At 39.8% G+C, this 19774-nt stretch overlaps 1 protein-coding gene across 2 annotated transcripts in view; it reads right to left on the bottom strand.

Moving 5' to 3' along the window:
• Positions 1-19774, bottom strand: part of EFCAB14 (EF-hand calcium binding domain 14) — a 42379-nt gene that overhangs the window by 5365 nt on the left and 17240 nt on the right. The window contains exons 4-10 of one of the 2 annotated variants that reach the window (XM_061121984.1): positions 13829-13927; positions 10437-10547; positions 8193-8297; positions 6965-7156; positions 5105-5191; positions 2711-2822; positions 1657-1782 (exon numbers count right to left, since the gene is read on the bottom strand). In XM_061121984.1, coding sequence (XP_060977967.1) covers positions 1657-1782; positions 2711-2822; positions 5105-5191; positions 6965-7156; positions 8193-8297; positions 10437-10547; positions 13829-13927 — 832 coding nt within the window. The remainder of the gene's footprint in view (positions 1-1656; positions 1783-2710; positions 2823-5104; positions 5192-6964; positions 7157-8192; positions 8298-10436; positions 10548-13828; positions 13928-19774) is intronic. The other variant, XM_061121985.1, reaches the window with a different exon arrangement.

The raw sequence follows: 19774 nt of genomic DNA, 5'->3' as shown, positions 1-19774 counted from the left end.
CCACCTATATTAGGGATTAAAGTATAAACGTTAAGATGGCTATTTCTTAATCTGCTCTAACAGTCTTTCTTCCTTTTATTTCACCAATTCTTGATGTAAAAATGAAGAGCAGGAGGAGGCAACTTGTGTTGCCAACAAACACAACTTAACACTCTCCTGTCTCCCCAGAAAACAGAAAGAAAAAAAATGGGGATAGGGAAGAAAGTATTTAAATAGCAATATAAATTAAAAAAATTTTTTTTAATTGAATGATAATTGCTTTACAGAATTAGGTTGTTTCCTGCCAAATATCAACATGAATCAGCCACAGGTATACATATGTCCCCTCCTTCTGAACCTCCCTCCCACCTCTCACCCCTTCCCACCCCTCTAGGTTGTCACAGAGCCCTGGTTGGAGTTTCCTGAGTCATACAGCAAATTCCCACTGGCTATCTATTTTACATATGGTAATTGAAGTTTCCATGTTACTTTCTCCATACGTCTCACCCTCTCTTTCCTCCCCCCGCCATGTCCGTAAGTCTGTTCTCTGTGTCTGCTTCTCCATTGCTGCCCTGCAAATAAATTCATCAGTACCATCTTTCTAGATTCCATATATATATGTTAGTATACAATACTTATCTCTTTCTGACTTACTTCACTCTGTACAATAGGCTCTAGGTTCATCCACCTCATCTGAACTCAAATTAAATGGCAATGTAAATTTAAGTCTTCTATGCTTTAAGAATTAATTGTAACCTGTAGATAACTTATTCACTTAACAAACATTCACATGTCCCAGGCATGAGGATAGGGGCTGGGAGTGAAGTTAAATATTATAACTCCCCAGGAAATTACAACAGTGTGACCTGTGCAAACATAAGATACTATGAGTACACACACAGGAGGGCCTAGTCCCATCCTGGGAGGTTAAGAAAATGTTTCCTGGTGGAAAGGTTTCTAAAGTGAGGTGAAGAGTCAGGCAGAGAGGTTGATAGGAATGGGTGATTTTCCAGGCAGTTAGCAAGTGCAACATCAGGAGACCAAACACCACAAAGAGGGATGGAACACATACTGCTGGAAGCAAGGCAAACACATTTCTCTGTGAATCAGATCCTTCCTACTAACATTTATCTTGCCGATTTTCAGCCAAAGACCCCTCATTTTTGGAGGACTTTTGACAAACAGGGTCAACTTTTACTTTACTTTGCTAGTCTCGCAGTATTATGTTTGCTTGTCTTTTTCACTGGACTGTTATATCCATGGGGAAAGTGAGACTGTGTCTTCTTATACTGTATTCTTACTGCTTACACTGGGTCTAACTAGGTACTCATTGAATGACTGAAGACCCTAAAAAACATTCACAGAGAGATAACATAATGCAGTGTGGTTAAGAGTAAAAGTTTCGTTGTCAAATTGCCTTGGTGTGAATTTTGCCTCATCAGTTATTGGCTGTATGGACTTCAGGCAATTCCCTATCGGTAAAGTGGGTATAGTACATGACTACTGATGGTCCCAGGATTGTTACCAGGATTATATGATATAATGCATATCAACTATCTGGCCCACAGGAAGTTCTCAACAGTGTTAGATATCAATCTTTATCTTACAAGTTAAAAGAGTTAGAAAGCTACAACTTTGAGCTATTTCCTCAATCATTCCATAATATAAAAATTTTACCTTCGATGCTAGAAATTCCTGGAAGGGAAGCAGGTCTTAGCTGGACAGCTTTCTCAGTCTGGTCTCCAAGAGACCGTGGGAATTTTGGCAATGTTGATGGCTTTGATGTGAAATTCTGTACTTCCTCTGTAACAAACAATATACAGTTTTAGTATTACCAGTCTGATATAAAATTAAACCAGTATTGAAGGTCACCTTCAAACTTCAATATTTAAGTTTGAAGCTGTGGTCCCAACCGGATGCTCTTACAGTTCAAGTTAGCATTATATGTGTTTAGAGGTTGAGAGTTCAAGCTGCAATGAGAAAAGCACTGGGGATTTGACATCGTGGGAACTCTGCTAAGAGCCTGATTTGAGGGTATGTGTCACCAGACCGGCTGTGCTGAAATAACGCTACCATACAATTATGTAGCACAATGTCCGGGCAAGGCCTCCCACTGTACTTTTGTCTCCCAAGTAAAAGAGAGTAACAGAAGTTGTATTGCTTTCCCCAAAATGCCAAGTACTTGTGGGTGGGTAGGGGTCAAAACGAACATAATCTAGTGCCTTGGTTACATCATTAAGCAGCACCAGCAGAGGTTGATGCAACTGCTAATATCGATTAGGTTATGTCCCTGCCTAAAGTCAAAGGCCCTTCCAACTCAATGATCCCACATTATTACTTGTTAATGGCTTTTCAGGAGGACTAATATTTATTTTTAAGTAAATTTTATGCACTTACAGAAATGAAGACTCCCATAAACAACATTTAGGGCTGGTTTAATACACACCATGACAGTAATGTTTCTGCCTATAATTGGATGCAGACAGCATGGAAAAGTCTATTTCCAGCTAAACATTACCCATTCTTCCCTTAATAGACTGGAGTACAAATCATGTGCAAAATGGGCTTTTTCTAAATGAAAGCAAAGTGTAGCAGCTTCAACTCGGTGCGCTCGGGCATCATTCACTCCGTGCCATCAGTCCTGCCAGAACACCTTTCCCCATTCCCCGTGTGGGAGGCGAGCTGCCCAAGCCTGCGTGAAATATTCAGAAGCCAGTCCTGAATATCTTACCTTCATTGGCAGTCTCTGGAGGCCTGCTGCTCTCAGGTTTGTTTGTGAGAGCACTTATCAGCTGCAGTTTCTCTCTAAGCTTAGATACCTGAGAATCTGAACTATCTTCTTTCTGTCCAAAACAAAGATCATAGAAGATTTAAGGCAGAAGCAGGACCTCATCTGATTCTTCATGATATTCCCAAAGACTAGTTAGCCTGTAGTTCTTGACCCCAAATAGGCTCCCTCTGAGGGCAATGAAGGAATGAATCAGTAATTACTAGAGACATCTTTAGTACTCAGTGTTGATGAGGGCTGGGCTGGATTTGAGCCTAGATCATTCAGGGAACATTATGCCACAGATGATCTGATTCGCTGTGTGCACTTGGCAGCTGGGGAAGGCATGCATATGCCAGCAGTAAAGGAATGCACACTTGCTCAGGTGCCTTCATGACACCCATTTCCTAAATGGGCAGGATCCTGTTGTCTAGGAACTATTTCATACTAACTAATTTTCCTGAGTAGCTTACTTCTCCTTGTGACTATACCACTTTAGGTAGAGTTTCATGCTCTTATTACCTTAAAAAAAAAAAAAAAGGCAACCAGACCACAAGTATTCCCTTGATCTGCCTTCTTGTCCCCCATGATAACTATTCAACTGGTGGCAGGAACTGTTAGGAACATGAAAGAATTATAGTATTTCTAATTTAAGGCCTTACTTGTATCTTTAAAAAAAATTTTCCCCTTCCTCTGCCTCATTCCAGGGTGATATAGTGGCAGATAAAAATACAATTAATTATAAAAAGAGAGAAGTCTGATTTCTGTGAGGTCAGTTTCTAACTGCATAGGCTAGTATGAAAGGTCCTGATCCTATGTCTAATTACAATATTGACCACTATATGTTTCTTTCATTCAACATATATTTACTTATTTCTCTCCTATCCTTATTCTACACTAACAGTTACTGTATAGTAGAAGGAAATGGCAACCCACTCCAATAATCTTGCCTGGGAAATCCCATGGACAGAGGAGCCTGGCAGGCTATAGTCCATGGGGTCACAAGAGTCAGACACTACTTAGCGACTAAACCACCACCATAGATCACTCTTTGTTTAGGGAGTCAAAATATGGATATATATAGCTAAAACTAGGTACTAAATGTTTGAATAATTTATAGCAAGGAGAAATTGCACTTTGCTAGGATGCTTAGATGAAGCAGCACTAAGATATCGGGGTAACAGTTAAAAATCACAAAGTGTCAGAAAGTAAAGCCAAAAAATCCAGGCAAAAATGTGTACTAGCTCTATTTTATTCTGATATTTACTATTAAAATCTGAACTGTTGTTGAAATCACTACTACTTTCCAATAATCACCTGTTACTTTTTTTGTGCTCAACATTTTTATCTGGATCTTAAACTTCTCTTGTTATTCTCTAGGTGAAGTTCAAATTTATTTTTGGTAGTAGCAGTTAGAAAACTCAATAAAAACCTGCTTATAAAGCACTGAAATCTTAACATATGTGATTTTTATCTAGATAATACACAAAACTGTTAAGAACAAGTATAGATGGAAAGCATTACACTGAAAACTGTCTGACATATGGTTCATTTCCAAGTTCATTTCCTGTGAACTCACATCCTTGAGCTTATCAAATGCAATGTGCATATGAAATGATATTTCAGTCACCCAGTCACGATCTTCCTGGCTTTTCCTTTATCTTAACCCAGGTCTTATAATACTAATACTACACAATACTCTAATTACAGAGAATGTTGAAAACACCTTTTCTTTCCGGGGATATCAAAACATATCAGATTGTTTGTCTTATCTAGACAATATATTTGGGAGAAAGGAAAAAAGGGAAGGTACAACGTGAAGGGAACTGGCTAAAGCTTAAAGGGACTCTGTATGCACTGAGACTACAATCTTTTCTCCCCTCTTCCATTCCCCCAAAGACTGTAATCTTAACAAGAAGTAATTTTTAGTTTAGATACCATTTTTAGATAATTTATGCCTCTGTTTCCCATCAACAGTACAGAGAACTTACTGTCTTAGCTTAAAAGCCCCTTCCTTAGGGAAGTCTTCCTGTTCTATTAACACTCTGTGATATCCTGTACTTTTCCTCTGTAGCACTTATATTCCACTCAATTATGTGTTAATGATCTTTTGACTGATGGACTTTGAGCTCCACCACAAGAGCAGTCACATGTTTATCCTGCTCACTGTGGTCACCCCAGCTTCTAGCAGAGAGCTGGGCATGGGACAGGTGCCTGATGAAGTATTTACTTATTTACTAATATACTAATTACTGTGTCTTGAAGTTTTCAGCAAAAAAGACTGACGTGCTCCCTTTGAGAAAGAAGCAGATGCCTATGCATTTACTCTTACTTCAGAGAAAGCCTCTTATTATTCACCTTTATGCCCTGGGATTTTACTGACTCTATTCTGTTGGTCACTTGATGCAAAGACTCTCTCTTCAGAGTGGCAGCTCTATCATTCACCTTAAAGGGTAAAAGGAACAAAACAAGAGAAGATTAAAGGAAAACATGAAAACTTAAGCAACATTTAGGACTTTTTAAACAAACTTGCCAAACTTATGTAAAGGGTCTCAGAACACGCAACAGAAATACCAGCAGGAGAATAAGAGTAGGAGAAAGGTTTTAGAGAGACAAAGCTGAAACTGGTGTTTCTAGTTGTTTCCATCACAAACTTCAAAAAATGAGAGAACTTTAATCCAAAACCATGCTGGGTATGATACTTTTGGAAAAAACAGTAGGACAGATGGTACTATTAGCAATTTCCTCTTCTGGAAAAAAATACAGTGGGGAGGGGAAGGACAGTATGGGGAGCTTTACGGCCGGTGAGTTTTCACAATAAGCCTTGAAAACCAACCTTCAAGGCCTAATACTCATCAAATCACCCCAAATTCCTAGCCTCTACCATGCTTAGTTTAGCTAAGTTCAAAAGGACTTTCTGAAAGAAGGCTCCTTTAATCTTCGCAGCTTTGTAGTAAATTACACACCCCTGGAAAGGAGGAGGAACGGGTTCTCCTCCTCTAATCTCAAAGCCAAGGCCAGGCAACTTGCCAAGGCTGCACTGTGGCAGAACCAGTTCAAAGGTTGTTTCCTATGTGCCAGAGCTTGACATTACTTGTGGGCTTGCTTCCAGCTTTGGCGGTTACTTGATTTACAGTGCAATGTTCTATATTTGGTTTCTATTTCTACATATGCCTATGTCTTTGCTGTATGAAAATTTTAAGGGTGGGGCTTGCAGCTATTAAAAAATAATCCACATGGATTTCAAACAGTGCATATGTGAAAGGTGATTTTTTAAAAAAGAAAAGAAAAAAACCCCCTTCACATTTTATTTGCAATAACATAAAAATCAGTAAACCATACAATCTGTCAGCATCAGTGACTCAGTACATCATTTGGGCTCCTCTTGTATAAAATGAGAGGATGGACTCAACGATCTCTTTAGAGGAGGAGCTGGTCTGACATGACGTGTCTTAAACAGCTTTCCTGCAATGTCATTTCCTGACATTTTCTGCAAAGTCAGATGAAGACTGAAACAGGACAAGTCTGAAAGCCTAGTTTGGGTTTAAAAAAACAGGATTCTCTAGTTATTGTCACTGTCATTGTTCCCACCCTTAATCTTTTTTTTAACTCCTGATTTTTTTTTTTTTTTAATTTGGCTGTGCTGAGTCTTACTTGTGGCACGTGGGATCTAGTTCCCTGACCAGGGATTGAACTGGGGCCCCCTGCATTGGGAGCATGGAATCTTAGCCACTGGACCACCAGGGAAGTCTCAAACTGAAGTACAGTTGATTTACAGTGTTGCAATAGTTTTCAATGTACAACAAAGTGATTCCATTTCATGTACGTACATTTTTTTTTCCAGACTTTTTTCCATCCTTAGTAACTTAAAAAAGCAAAGATCAAGAAGACTTTCCTTGGAAATATATGCCGTAGCTTCCCCACCAGATGAGTCACCGGCAACACAAAAGGAGGCTTGTCATCTTTGCCAATAACTTGTGGGGAGGCCTTGGCAAGCAACTGAACCTCTCCACATCTCCCTTCCAAACCAGGACTAACACCGCCTGTGCCATTCACATCACAGAGCTAGTGTAAGGATTAAAGGAGACAGGATTAAGCACAACACAAATGTGGAGCCTCTCAAGTATGCCAGAGGTCAGTGTCTGAAAAGGTGGTGGAATGTCATCCATGTACAGACAAAACACACAGAACACATCAAAAAGAGGGGAAGAGGCTTACCATGCTGGAGGACAGGTTCGCTTGCTTTTCTACCTTGCTCATAGCAACCAGATCTCTTTCTATCAAGTTGACTCTTTGGGTAAGATTACTGATGGTCTCATTCATCCCCTCGAGTTTAAGATCATTCTGTCTCTGGTACCCAACTTGGGCACTGTTTACTTCCTCTAAAAAGCTGTGGACGTACAGGATATCCTAGAGTGGAAATAAATCAAGTTATGGAATCCAGCTAAAGACATGTGCTAGAAAAGCAGGGAAGCAGTAGTGAACAACTCTTATTTTGTCAAGTTACTGAAGTAAACTCCTTTCCCTGCTCTAGACCATCAATTGTCTGTCTCTGCTTTGTCCCTCCACTCTGAATTGCTCCCAGTTGACTCCCTCTGGAATTATCTGACCTCAGTTAGACAGGAGGGGGAAAGAGGGAAGACTACCCACATGCTTCACTCTCTGGTCCTAGAAAGCTGAGAGCTTGGAAATTGATTTCCCAATGTTTACCTCACTTGCTGGTGCGAAAGCTTGCTGGGTTATTAACTGAAATGCTCATTAACCTAATTTGTCAAGAGTGAAACCACCATTGGAACAATACCAATTACTGAATTGGCTCATGTAGCAAAACTATAACAGGTAGTGCATTATTTAGTATAAGATTCAATTATTTTTTATTGACATTCTCCAGTACTGATTGCTATTTAAAAAGGAATGATGACTACAGGTTTTACAGGGCATTAGACTCAGTATAGGAATTCTTCTTAGTGAAGATTTCTTTTATTCTCTTTAATGTGATTCTGAACTCAATATCCTTTTCCCTCCTCTGGTCTTTAGTCTTTAGAAACTCTTCATTTTCAAGGATATGCTTTCTACTGTTCTGAACTGTGACTCAAAACAGCTATCATTTTAATTTACTATTCATCCATCTTTAATTTGTCCAGACTGCTATTTTTCAAAAACAGTTTCAGGATAATCTGGTTACTCTATGACTTTCAAGATGTGAAAAGGAATTTATTCCACTGAGGGACATGCAGGGGAAAAAAAAGCAATGTGCCAAGGAGGAGACAGGCTGCATGTTGGATCCCTGACAGAGCCACACGTACCCTCTCTCTGTTTAGCTCTCAGGCAGGCAAATGTGTGCTAGAGATGCCTGCTGAGGGACCACAACACAGAGCCCATACTATGCAGGTCACCTTCAGATTATAGTGTGGTCTCAAGGGAGTTAAACCAGAGTCAAAAGTACCTGTTTCAAATTCTCACTGTGGGTTTTATTGTCAAGTTCAGCTAGAGTGGAAGGTGATGGAATGATCTGGTTGCTTCCATTGGTTTCCTTCAAGGTGTGCTGATTCTGTTAACAGGAACAGACGTTGGTATAGGCAATAAGTACTACTAATAACTACAACCACTTATTCATCAGGGATGGCCTGGAACATTCCAGCTTCTCACAGGGGCATTCACAGATTAATCAACAATCATTTCCCGAAAGCCTTAGTGTGACCAGTCCCGGGCTAGGCCTGAGGGCACCAGGTACTTCTGGGGAGGCCTGGCCTAAAGCCTGGACTGGACCAGCAGCACCCAGACTACGTCAGGGAACTGAGGTCCCGTTTCTTAGCCTCAGAATGAGAAACTGAGAATGAACTCCCTAAAAACTAGGTCTTCTCTCCCAGTTGCCTTTATTCTCAGAGAAACTACAGAACCCTTGTATCTCCCAGGACCAACTCGGTCTGAACCTGGTTAGTGTCACCATTTTTCCGGGATTAAAGAGATCTGCACATTCAAAGAAGAGCCAGTCATGGAACCACTGGCTTTGGGCATTGAGCAACATAATCAACCATGCACATTACCAACTTTTCAGTTTGTACAGCACATGCCAAGAGTTATGTTTGAAGGTTACCCTTCCTTTCTCATCCCATTCCCACTGCTCAAGACTCTGAAGAGACTGAAGTATGACATGTTTATATACACTTTTCCCTCTAACAGAAAATGTCTGTATGGCTTATTCAGTAGTAGGATTACCACTGGCAACCACAGAAGTTTAAAAGATGCAAATAAAATGATAAGAGTATGCAACTGGCCAAAATAAATTGTTTTCCTTGAAATCTGAAATCCTAGACATTGTCAACTCTGCTTCTATAATAATCAAAAGGTAAAATAAAGAAAACAGGAGGAGGAGAAAAAAAAATAATCCCATGGTTCTATAAACTATGAATTTTTGAGTTAGGAAAAAACTATTTTAGAAAATAATTACTTTGTGAAAATGCTCAAGCTATTAAAATAATGAGAATAATAATAATAATAAAAGAGCTGTTGGGTTAGAGAAGTCTTTATTATCATGGATCAAACAGTTACAGGGTAGAGCTAGAATTAGAATCCAGGGTGTCCGGACACCCAGATCAGGGCTTTTTCTTCTGGGTCAGCTCCACTAAATGAAAATAAGGAGTACTTGTTCTGAAGAAAATGAAAAACCCTCCTTTCCAGAGCTCTAATATAGTCCAGGTCTCCTTGGTACAAACTGCTCAGTTTAAACTTGAAACTCCAAAGCTTGAAAACAACATGCAGGGGAGATCTAGAAATTGGTGGATAATCTAGGGAATTTTTGTGTGCCTTGTACCATCCTGATTTCACATATGGATACCTCTTCTCTCTGGCAGGACAGTGAGGGCTGTGCCATTCTTTTTCATCCTTCATAAACCTTTCGTGGAGCTGAGTATCCATTAGGAGATAAATTAAAGCCTTTGAAGGACTGAGACAGCTTATATTGGCACAGCATTAAGAGAAATTTGAAAACAATTCCTGAACACTGCAGGGGTTTTGCTGTTGTCTCAGTTATCTGTTGCTGCATAACAAATCATCCCCAAACTTGGCGGCTTAAAACAATAGTTTACTATTTCTCATGATTCTGTGCGTTGACTGGGCTCAGAGGGGGGGGGGGGGGGTAGCATCCCGCTTCACATGGCATAGGCTGAGGTCATCCATGCAGCTGTAATCTGACTGGGAGACTGGCTAAAGCTGGAACACCCAAGCTGGCCTTTCACCCTCTAGAGCTCCTCTTTGCTTGGCCTCTAATCATTCCACAGTCTAAGAGCCCTGCCCCAACTCCTGATCCACAGAAGAGTGAGAAATAATCCAGTGTTGTTTTAAGCCACTAAGTTTTAGGGTGATTTGTTATGTAGCAATAAATAAGACACTTCCTCACCCCCTTTCCTTCTTTTCCATTTTATTTCTGACACGTTCCACTCTGAGAATGGTATTTTAGTGCTGTACCTCCTTCACCACATTTGCAAAAGACTCAGCTTTTCCTATCTTAGTTAACAGATTGTAGAAAAATCAATAAACATTGCCTACTGTATCTTTTAAAAAGGTGCCTCCTGTGGTCTGTTTAGGTAAGTGGAAAGTTAGTATCACATGATAACACAGAAGAGGGCAGGCGGGAGTGTGCTGGCTTGGGAGTGTGCTGGCTTTCGCTGGCATTTGTAGATTTCCTTACCATGTCACTCTGTAGTAGCTCCACAGTTTTCTTGTGTTCATCCACAGTCTTCTGTATTGCCTCCACAGCAAGATGGACACTATTTAAAGTGTTGCCAATGGAAGCTACACTCTGAACAGAAACATGGAGTAGGGTCGGTGGTTTTTCCTTTTTGAAATTTTTAATAGCTTTATTAAGACACAACTGATAAACAATAAACTGAACATATTTAAAATGTATAACTTGCTAAATTTTCACACACAAACACACACATCTGCGAAACCATTACTGCAATCAAGATAATAAACATCAATCACCCCCAAGTTTCCTCACACCCCTTTGTAATTCATTCCTCCCCACTGCCAGGCAACCACTGATCCACTTTCTATCACTACCTATTTATCTATTTACCTATATGTGTCAGTTTGCATTTGCTAGAATTTTATATAAACAGAACAGTGAGTGAGCATGTACTTTTTTTTTTGTTCTGGTATGGCTTCTTTCACACAGTATAATTATTCTGAGATTTACATACACTGTAGCTACTCAGCATGTTGTTGAGTAGCATTCTACTGTATGGATACATCACAGTTTATCTCCTGACCTGTTTATGGCCACTTAGGTTGTTTTCAACATTTGATTATTACAAATAAAGTTGCTATGGACATTCACATACAAGTCTTCATGTGGGCATATGTTTTCATTTCCCTTCATCATATGCCTTCTTGTCAACACAATACTTAGGAGTGAATGCCTGATCATATGGTATGTATGCTTAACTTGTTTATTCCATCTCCTCATCAATACTAGTATCCTCAGTCTGTTCTTTGTTAGTCATTCTAGTGGGATTGCAGTGGTATATCATTGTGATTTTACATTAAACACTGACCTAATGGAGGATTATTTCAAATATCTTCAAACTATGAATTCCATGTAGCTTGTGCTGACACAATTAACCAGAAACTATACACACACACACACACACACACACACACACACTTTTCATAGAGGAAAGCCAGAGCTTTCCTAAAAAAAAAGTACTAGTTTATAAACCTGGGACCTGTAGGTAAAGTTCTCCCACAAACTGTCTCTATCAGGCCCTGCAGGCAGATGACCAGAGGTAATACGGTAGATTGCCACTCTCAGAAGAAAATGATGACTTTTGAGTAAAAATAGGTGGGGCTATTTTTGGCTTTGGGAAACCCAACATTGCAGAGATGAAGGGAAAATTTCATTTGGCAGCATGTGTTCTTCTGCTTTAGAATCCCATCGGTAACTACTGAGTAGAGTTTGATATGGGTAGTAGCTTATTTGCTTTCATTGTGTGTAAGGAGCCTAAGTGGATTGAGGATTTAGGAATATAATTCAGAAACTGTCTTTTTAAAATCGGCTTGTTCTAAGGGATCATACAAAAGAGTGTTACTAATTTGGTAGGTTTTGGCCTTTCATTAAGATATACTGACAATTTTATAGTGTCCCATTAGTATTTTTAACCAAGGGTATTTTTATTACACCGATAGCCAGCCAGGAATCCAAGAGAAAAGGAAATGTCATTTTCAACATTTAAAAAAAAAAAATTATAGGAGATATATTGAAGTTAGGTTTTTGAGATGACCTACCACTTCAAAACTGAGCCGCTTGTAATAAAAGTAGTGCCTGACATTAGAAATGCACAGAATTGCAAGGAGACAACATGCTGGGCAGAAGTCTCTAAGCAGGGATGTTATCTATACAAGCTTTGTTGTTACAGAAGCTACAAGCATTCAAAGACATCCACTGTTAGAGAATCCTCACTGACTGGATGTATGAGCCCATCAGGATACAAAAAGATAGTAAGCTCTTGTTTAAGATTTTTTTTTTAAGGAAGCAGCTGACAGCATGTGAACTCTACAGCAAAACCCTGAAACTAGTATTCTCACCAACTGCAAAGTGCCTGGCACATACTGGAGGAAGCCCCACAAATATTTATTAAATGGATGAATGTGAGAATAAACAAATTTCCTCTTCGAATGCAAGACTGCCAGAGTTGCTTCTGTATTGAAGGTACAGAGGCCTACCTTTTTCCCACTTGGCCTTTGGAACAATAGCAAAAAGAAACTGGTCTCATCTGGTCCCTATATTTTTTTTTAAAGTTGTAAGCAGATGACCATATTGGACAAATAGCAGACTACAGAGACTGCGCGCACACAGTGGTGTGGCTGTAAACGTCTTTTGTTTCTGGCTTATGAATTTCTCATTCTCTGGTGCAAACAATTTATACGTTTATAGAGGGTGGTGTGGGGCTTCTCTGGTGGCTCAGTGGTAAAGAATCCACCTGCCAATGCAGGAGACACAGGTTCGATCCCTGGGTCGGGAACATCCCCTGGAAAAGAAAATGGCAACCCATTCCAGTATTCTTGCCTGGGAAATCCCATGGACAGAGCAGCCTGGTGGGCTACGGTCCATGGGGTTGCAAAACAGTCAGATACAACTTAGCGACTAAACAAAAGCAACAACAACAAAAACAAGAGCCTGGTACATAATCAAATCAAACTTGCCACATGTTGACTTTTAAAAGTCAAAGATTCTAGATTTGATACCCATTGTCTGGGGTTCTCTGCTTCAGAATCTCTTCTTTCATTTCCTGTCCCAGGGTCTCATGTTGCTTGTGTGCCCTCTTTTCCTTCCATTCCCAACCCATTCTCCCCACCCAGGTCTAGAGATCCTCACATATTCTTCATTTGGTTGGTCACTGCCTCTTGCTCTCGGCCTGAATCCTAGGGATCAAGTAAACAGAAATTCTAAAGTACTGTTTGCCTAGGGCCTAGAGTCTAGAGTACATACTGAAGAGTGATTTGCTTAGAGGGTGTGCCCCTTCACCTTTATAAAATAATATATACTGTTTTCTAAAATGCTTTTTACCAATTTATACTCTCAGCAGGAGTGTTCGAAAGTTTTCTTTGCACCACATCTTTGTCAACATTTATCATATCCCGGAATTTTATTTGTACTTCTCCAAACCTTTTTTTTAAACCAAAACCAATAAAAACATACTCACCAAAAATACCTCTCTTTCTCAATTATGGGAAATAAGAGCAATTTAGGGCAACTCTCATGTACAACTGCTCTGCTTTCATAAAGACACTGTGGATGTTGAACTGAAAAGGCAAGTAATGAAAAGCAAACCCACACATGTTAACATGAGTCCCAGCAAAGCACTCCTGGGATTTGGAAAGCCAAATAAAATGGTGTGAATCCATATAAACCATAGTTAAAGTCACTTGTTGCAAATTAAAAGCCCAACTAACCACAGAGACGTCTTGAACTCTGATACTTCTTGGAGTAACTGATTTCAAATACCAGCCTCTCAAAGAAAATTTGCAAGAAGGTAGGATTACAGTTGGTTAATTTCAGTATCTACACACAGCGCTTACCTTCTGAAGTCCCTCTACAGTGGCAGGCAGGCTAATTAAGTCTGCAGCTGACTTGACGTTGGCTTTGAGGTGGTTTACTGCAGAAGTCAGCAGAGAAATCTGAAAGGAAGTGAGTAATAAACAATGAAAACAGAATGTGTAGAACAAATGATCGCTTCACACACACTGCAGTTGATGAGGATTGTCAAGGCACCTTTGGATGCCACGTGATTCTGCAATCCAGACACCCTGCCCCGTCAGCTCACAGGAACAGAGGAACTCTGTGGAGTACCTTGGATAGACCTGAGGTGTGGAAGGCAGCAATAATACCCGTTCTCTCCTGGCCAGGCCAAAGAGGGAAAGGCAGGTATTCTTTACCCCATTCTTGGCAGCTACAAGATCCAAAAATCTTAAATTGCCCAAATGATGCAGTGATTATAATACAACCCTTAAACAACTGTACAGCAAGAAAGCTAATGATCAAGGACCTCTAAAAGATTTCATTTTGATAAAAAATACCACCTCAGTTACTTACTGAACTTTTGTTCCTACCCAAGTGGGAAAATATATTATAAAGTAAAAGCCCATCATCACAAAATATAGTCGACAGGAACTGAACCTGACAACCTGAATGGCACTTTCAACTACTTGGGGACTTAGTTTTGGTTTAACAATGTGATTAATATTTCAAACTCAATTGCTCAACCAAAGCACTACTTTGGACCCTGGAGGGGCTCAATAAATACCCACTAACTCGCTGGCTGACTGATAGACTGAATGCATTAAAATAGGAGTTGAATCAAAATAAAATGTATCTTCCCTTCTGCGATTTAGGGATAACATTCTAAGTAGCCGGACTGCTCTCTTGAATGAGGACTGGGGAAATCTGTGTAATACGCCATGTCAGGTTGCAGAGATCATACTCCAACAACTGCAGTGTGGCTGAAGGTGCAGTTCCACACTGCTTTCCTGTCCCATATTCGAGGATGAGGACACAGACCTACCAATAGCAATTATATTCAGAGTGGCCTCACAGAGTAATCAAGGAAGGTTCAGGGCACTTGTGACATGCCTAACCCTGTGGTAGGCGTAAACCTGACCCCTTATTCTTTTCTTCAACACATATCTGGCACCTTCTCTGCGCCCAGCACTGCGGAGAAAGTAGCAAACAAGATCATGAGGTTTTGCTCTCATGGAGCTTACATCCTGGTAGAAAGGTGATAGAAGAACAAAGAAAAAAAGTATTAGATAATAACAAGTACTATGTAAAGTACTTAAAGAGAGCTCCTGGAGTAAGCAGCAGCATGTTCTGAACAAGGGAGTACAGTGGGGAGCCCTGGAACTTTTCTCCCTCTTTCCTTTTAGGAGGGATATGTTCAGGAGTGGCAGACCATTTTCCTGTCATTAATCCTCTCATTTATTTGTGCGTGCTGAGTCACAGTCATGGCCAACTACTTGTGACCCCATGGACTGCAGCCTGCCAGGCTCCTCTGTCCATTGGATTTTCCAGGCAAGAATACTGGAGTAGGTTGCCATTTCCTACTCCAGGGGAACCTCCTGACCCAGGGTTCAAAGCTGGATCTCCTGTGCTTTCTGCATTAGCAGATGGATTCTTTACCACTGAGTCACTAGGGAAGCCTTCTCATTCATTCATTCCTGCAACAAATATTTATCAAGCCCTATTTTATTCCAGTGGTGAACAACACAGATGTCAATGATCATTCGTGTTTACATTTTAGTGCAAAGAGACACAGAATTTCATGTAAGAAAAATATTTAGATAGTGGGATGCATTAGAGGAAAATTAAAATAAGGTGACTTGATGAATGACTGGGTAGCTACTTCAGACTGGACTATCAGAGAAGGCCTCTATTAGAAGATGAAATTTAAGATGAGATCCAAATAATAAGGAATTAACCAGCCAGATCAAAAGAAGTACATTTCAGAGGGAACTGCTAGGTCCCCGTGTGAGGAAGAGCTTGGCATATTCGGAGGATAGAAAGAAGGCCTGGGGGCAGGATCAAAAGATGAGTGAGAAAAGGACGGGGAGGAGAGAGGGGAAGAATGGGGAGGGCAGAGAGGCAGAGGTAGGGAAGAGGGATGGAGATGAAGATATTAAAGAAACAAGTACTAAATGTGATACCAAATAAAGTCTGAGAAAAGACTATTACTGCAGGTTGAAAGGGACAAGCTTCACTGAAGCAGGACTCAAATCAGACTCTGACAGAGAAGTAAGAGTTTTATAAATAGAAATAAATCAGCTTTCCTTTCTAGGTTACAAGGGTGAGTGTGGCATCAGCGAGTAGGTAGGAAGCAACAGCAAGAATATTCTTCCTTCATAGCATTTCTCAAAGTGACAATGATTTATTTATGTGTGTGATTTTAAATGAAGGTTTCTCTCCTCCACTAGACAGTAAGCTCCATGTCATCAAGGACCACCTCTTTTTTATTTTCCATAACACACCTGGCACAAAGACAGGCATTCAGTAAGTATCTACCCAATGAATGAATGGCTAAGAATGAACACTCTGTGGCTGAGATGGACACTGAGAAGGTGAGCCTGAGTAGAGCAGAGGGTGGAGGCTAGGAAGTAGAGATAAAACTACATAAGTGTGAACTAATTTTCCTCACTGGGAGTATGGTATAACAACAACCATTTCACAGGGAAGTGTGATGGTTTTAAAATATGTCCACAAATTCTTTGATGGTCTTCCCTTTAAGAGGTGGACACTAATTCCCTTCCCCTTGAGTGTGGTCTGCACTTGTGACTCATTTTTGGTCCACAGAATAAAGTGAAAGTGACAATGGGCAACTTTGGAAACTAGGTCATAAGAAAGCAGTAAGTCTTCCTTTTTGTTCTCTCTTAGATCACTTGTTCTGGACAAGCCAGCTGCCACGTTGTAAGAACACCCAAGTAGCCCCATGGAGAAGCCATGATGGGACAAACTGAGAACTCCTGCCAACAGCCCTGTGACTGATGATCCTTCAGTCACAGTCAAGCCTTCAGATGATGCAGCCTTGATACTATATTTTAGCTGCAACCTTAGATCCTCGCTAGAGCAACTCAACTAAGCTGCTTCCAAATTTCTGACCCAGAAAAACTGTGAGATGACAAATGTTTGTTGTTTTAAGTCATGAAGTTTTGGGGCAAATGTAACACAGCAACAGATATGAGGATTAAATAAGATAACTAGAACTCTTAGCATAGTAACTGATACAAACAAAATACTAAATAAATCTTAGCTCTTTAATAACAAAATTTAATAAGCACTTAAACATGGAATTCTCCATAAGTGTTCCAAAATATTCAGACAAATAATCAACATTCCAACTCTATCCATTTAAAAATAGAATGAGTGAGAAACCTCAGCCCCAGAGAGAGATTTGCAGCAAACCATAAATTCTTAACAGCAGCAATTACATCAAGGAGGTTTTAACCATGTCTTTAAAAAGGTATGAATGATATTGAGGTCTGAAAAGCACGTAAGGAAACAGGTATTCTCATGCATTGTTAATGGAAATGTAAATTGGAGACACTTGTTAGATGGTTATCTAGCAGTATCTGTCACAACTTGAAATGTTTATACTCTTTAATCCAGCAACTTCATTTCTAGAAATATCTATCCTAGAGGTTACTTGCTTAATCAAAAAGAAGAAAATACCTAGGAATAAATCTAACTAAGGAGGTAAAGGACCTGTACTTGGAAAACTGTCAGACACTAATAAAAGAAACAGAAAATGACACAAACAGATGGAAACATATATTGTTCATGGAGTGGGAAAAAAATCATTGTTAAAATGACCATACTACCCAAGGCAATCTATATATTCAATACAATCTATATTAAAATACCAATGGCATTTTTCACAAAACTAGAACAAATAATTTTATACGGAAACACAAAAGACCTCAAAACGTCAAAACAACTTGAGAAAGAAGAACAAAACTACAGGCATCATGCTCCCGGATTTCAAACTATACTATAAAGCTACAATAATCAAACAGAATGGGACTGGTACAAAAACAGACACATAAATCAGTGGAACAGACCAGAGAGCCTAGAAATGAACCCACACTTATCTGGGCCATTAATCTACAAAAAAATATTGCAAGACTATACAATGGGGAAAAGATAGCCCCTTCGATAAATGGTGCTGGGAAAAGTAGACAGCTACATGCAAAAGAACTGAACTGGACTACTCTCTCACACCATGCACAAAAAAGATCTGAAACCATAAAACTTCTACGAGAAAATACAGGCAGTAAGCTCTTTGACATTGCTCTTAATAATATTTTTTTGAATCTATATCCTTAGGCAAGAGAAACAAAAGCAAAAACAAATGGAACTTCATCAAACTAAAATGCTTTTACACAGTGAGGGAAACTATCAACCAAGTGAAAAGGGATTCTACTGAATGGGAGAAGTTATCTGCAAACAATATATCTGACAAGGAGTTAATACCCAAAATATACAAAGAGCTTATACAATTCAACACCTAAAAAAAAAAACCCAATTAAAAAATGGGCAGATCTCCACAGTCATCAAGACAGTATGGTACTGGCACAAAGACAGAAATATAGATCAATGGAACAGAATAGAAAGTCCAGAGATAAATCCACGAACCTATGGACACCTTATCTTTGACAAAGGAGGCAAGGATATACAATGGAAAAAAGACCACCTCTTTAACAAGTGGTGCTGGGAAAACTGGTCAACCACTTGTAAAAGAATGAAACTAGAACACTTGCTAACACCATACACAAAAATAAACTCAAAATGGATTAAAGATCTAAATGTAAGACCAGAAACTATAAAACTCCTAGAGGAGAACATAGGCAAAACACTCTCCGACATAAATCACTGCAAGATCCTCTATGACCCACCTCCCAGAATACTGGAAATAAAAGCAAAAATAAACAAATGGGACCTAATTAAACTTAAAAGCTTTTGCACTACAAAGGAAACTATAAGTAAGGTGAAAAGACAGCCCTCAGATTGGGAGAAAATAATAGCAAATGAAGAAACAGACAAAGGATTAATCTCAAAAATATACAAGCAGTTCCTGCAGCTCAATTCCAGAAAAATAAATGACCCAATCAAAAATTTGGCCAAAGAACTAAACAGACATTTCTCCGAAGAAGACATACAGATGGCTAACAAACACATGAAAAGATGCTCAACATCACTCATTATCAGAGAAATGCAAATCAAAACCACAATGAGGTACCATTACACGCCAATCAGGATGGCTGCTATCCAAAAGTCTACAAGCAATAAATGCTGGAGAGGGTGTGGAGAAAAGGGAACCCTCTTACACTGTTGGTAGGAATGCAAACTAGTACAACCGCTATGGAAAACAGTGTGGAGATTTCTTAAAAAACTGGAAATAGAACTGCCATATGACCCAGCAATCCCACTTCTGGGCATACACACTGAGGAAACCAGATCTGAAAGAGACACGTGCACCCCAATGTTCATCGCGGCACTGTTTATAATAGCCAGGACATGGAAGCAACCTAGATGCCCATCAGCAGATGAATGGATAAGGAAGCTGTGGTACATATACACCATGGAATATTACTCAGCCGTTAAAAAGAATTCATTTGAATCATTGAATCTTGATGGATGAAACTGGAGCCCCTTATACAGAGTGAAGTAAGCCAGAAAGATAAAGAACATTACAGCATACTAACACATATATATGGAATTTAGAAAGATGGCAACGATAACCCTATATGCAAAACAGAAAAAAGAGACACAGAAATACAGAACAGACTTTTGAACTCTGTGGGAGAAGGCGAGGGTGGGATATTTCAAAAGAACAGCATGTATACTATCTATGGTGAAACAGATCACCAGCCCAGGTGGGATGCATGAGACAAGTGCTCGGGCCTGGTGCACTGGGAAGACCCAGGGGAATCGGGTGGAGAGGGAGGTGGGAGGGGGGCTCGGGATGGGGAATACGT

Source organism: Dama dama, chromosome 20 (genome assembly GCF_033118175.1).
Source record: "Dama dama isolate Ldn47 chromosome 20, ASM3311817v1, whole genome shotgun sequence".
Taxonomy (NCBI): Eukaryota; Metazoa; Chordata; class Mammalia; order Artiodactyla; family Cervidae; genus Dama; species Dama dama.
Note: the sequence above shows the minus strand (reverse complement) of the source record. Positions and strands in the feature narration are given on the sequence as shown.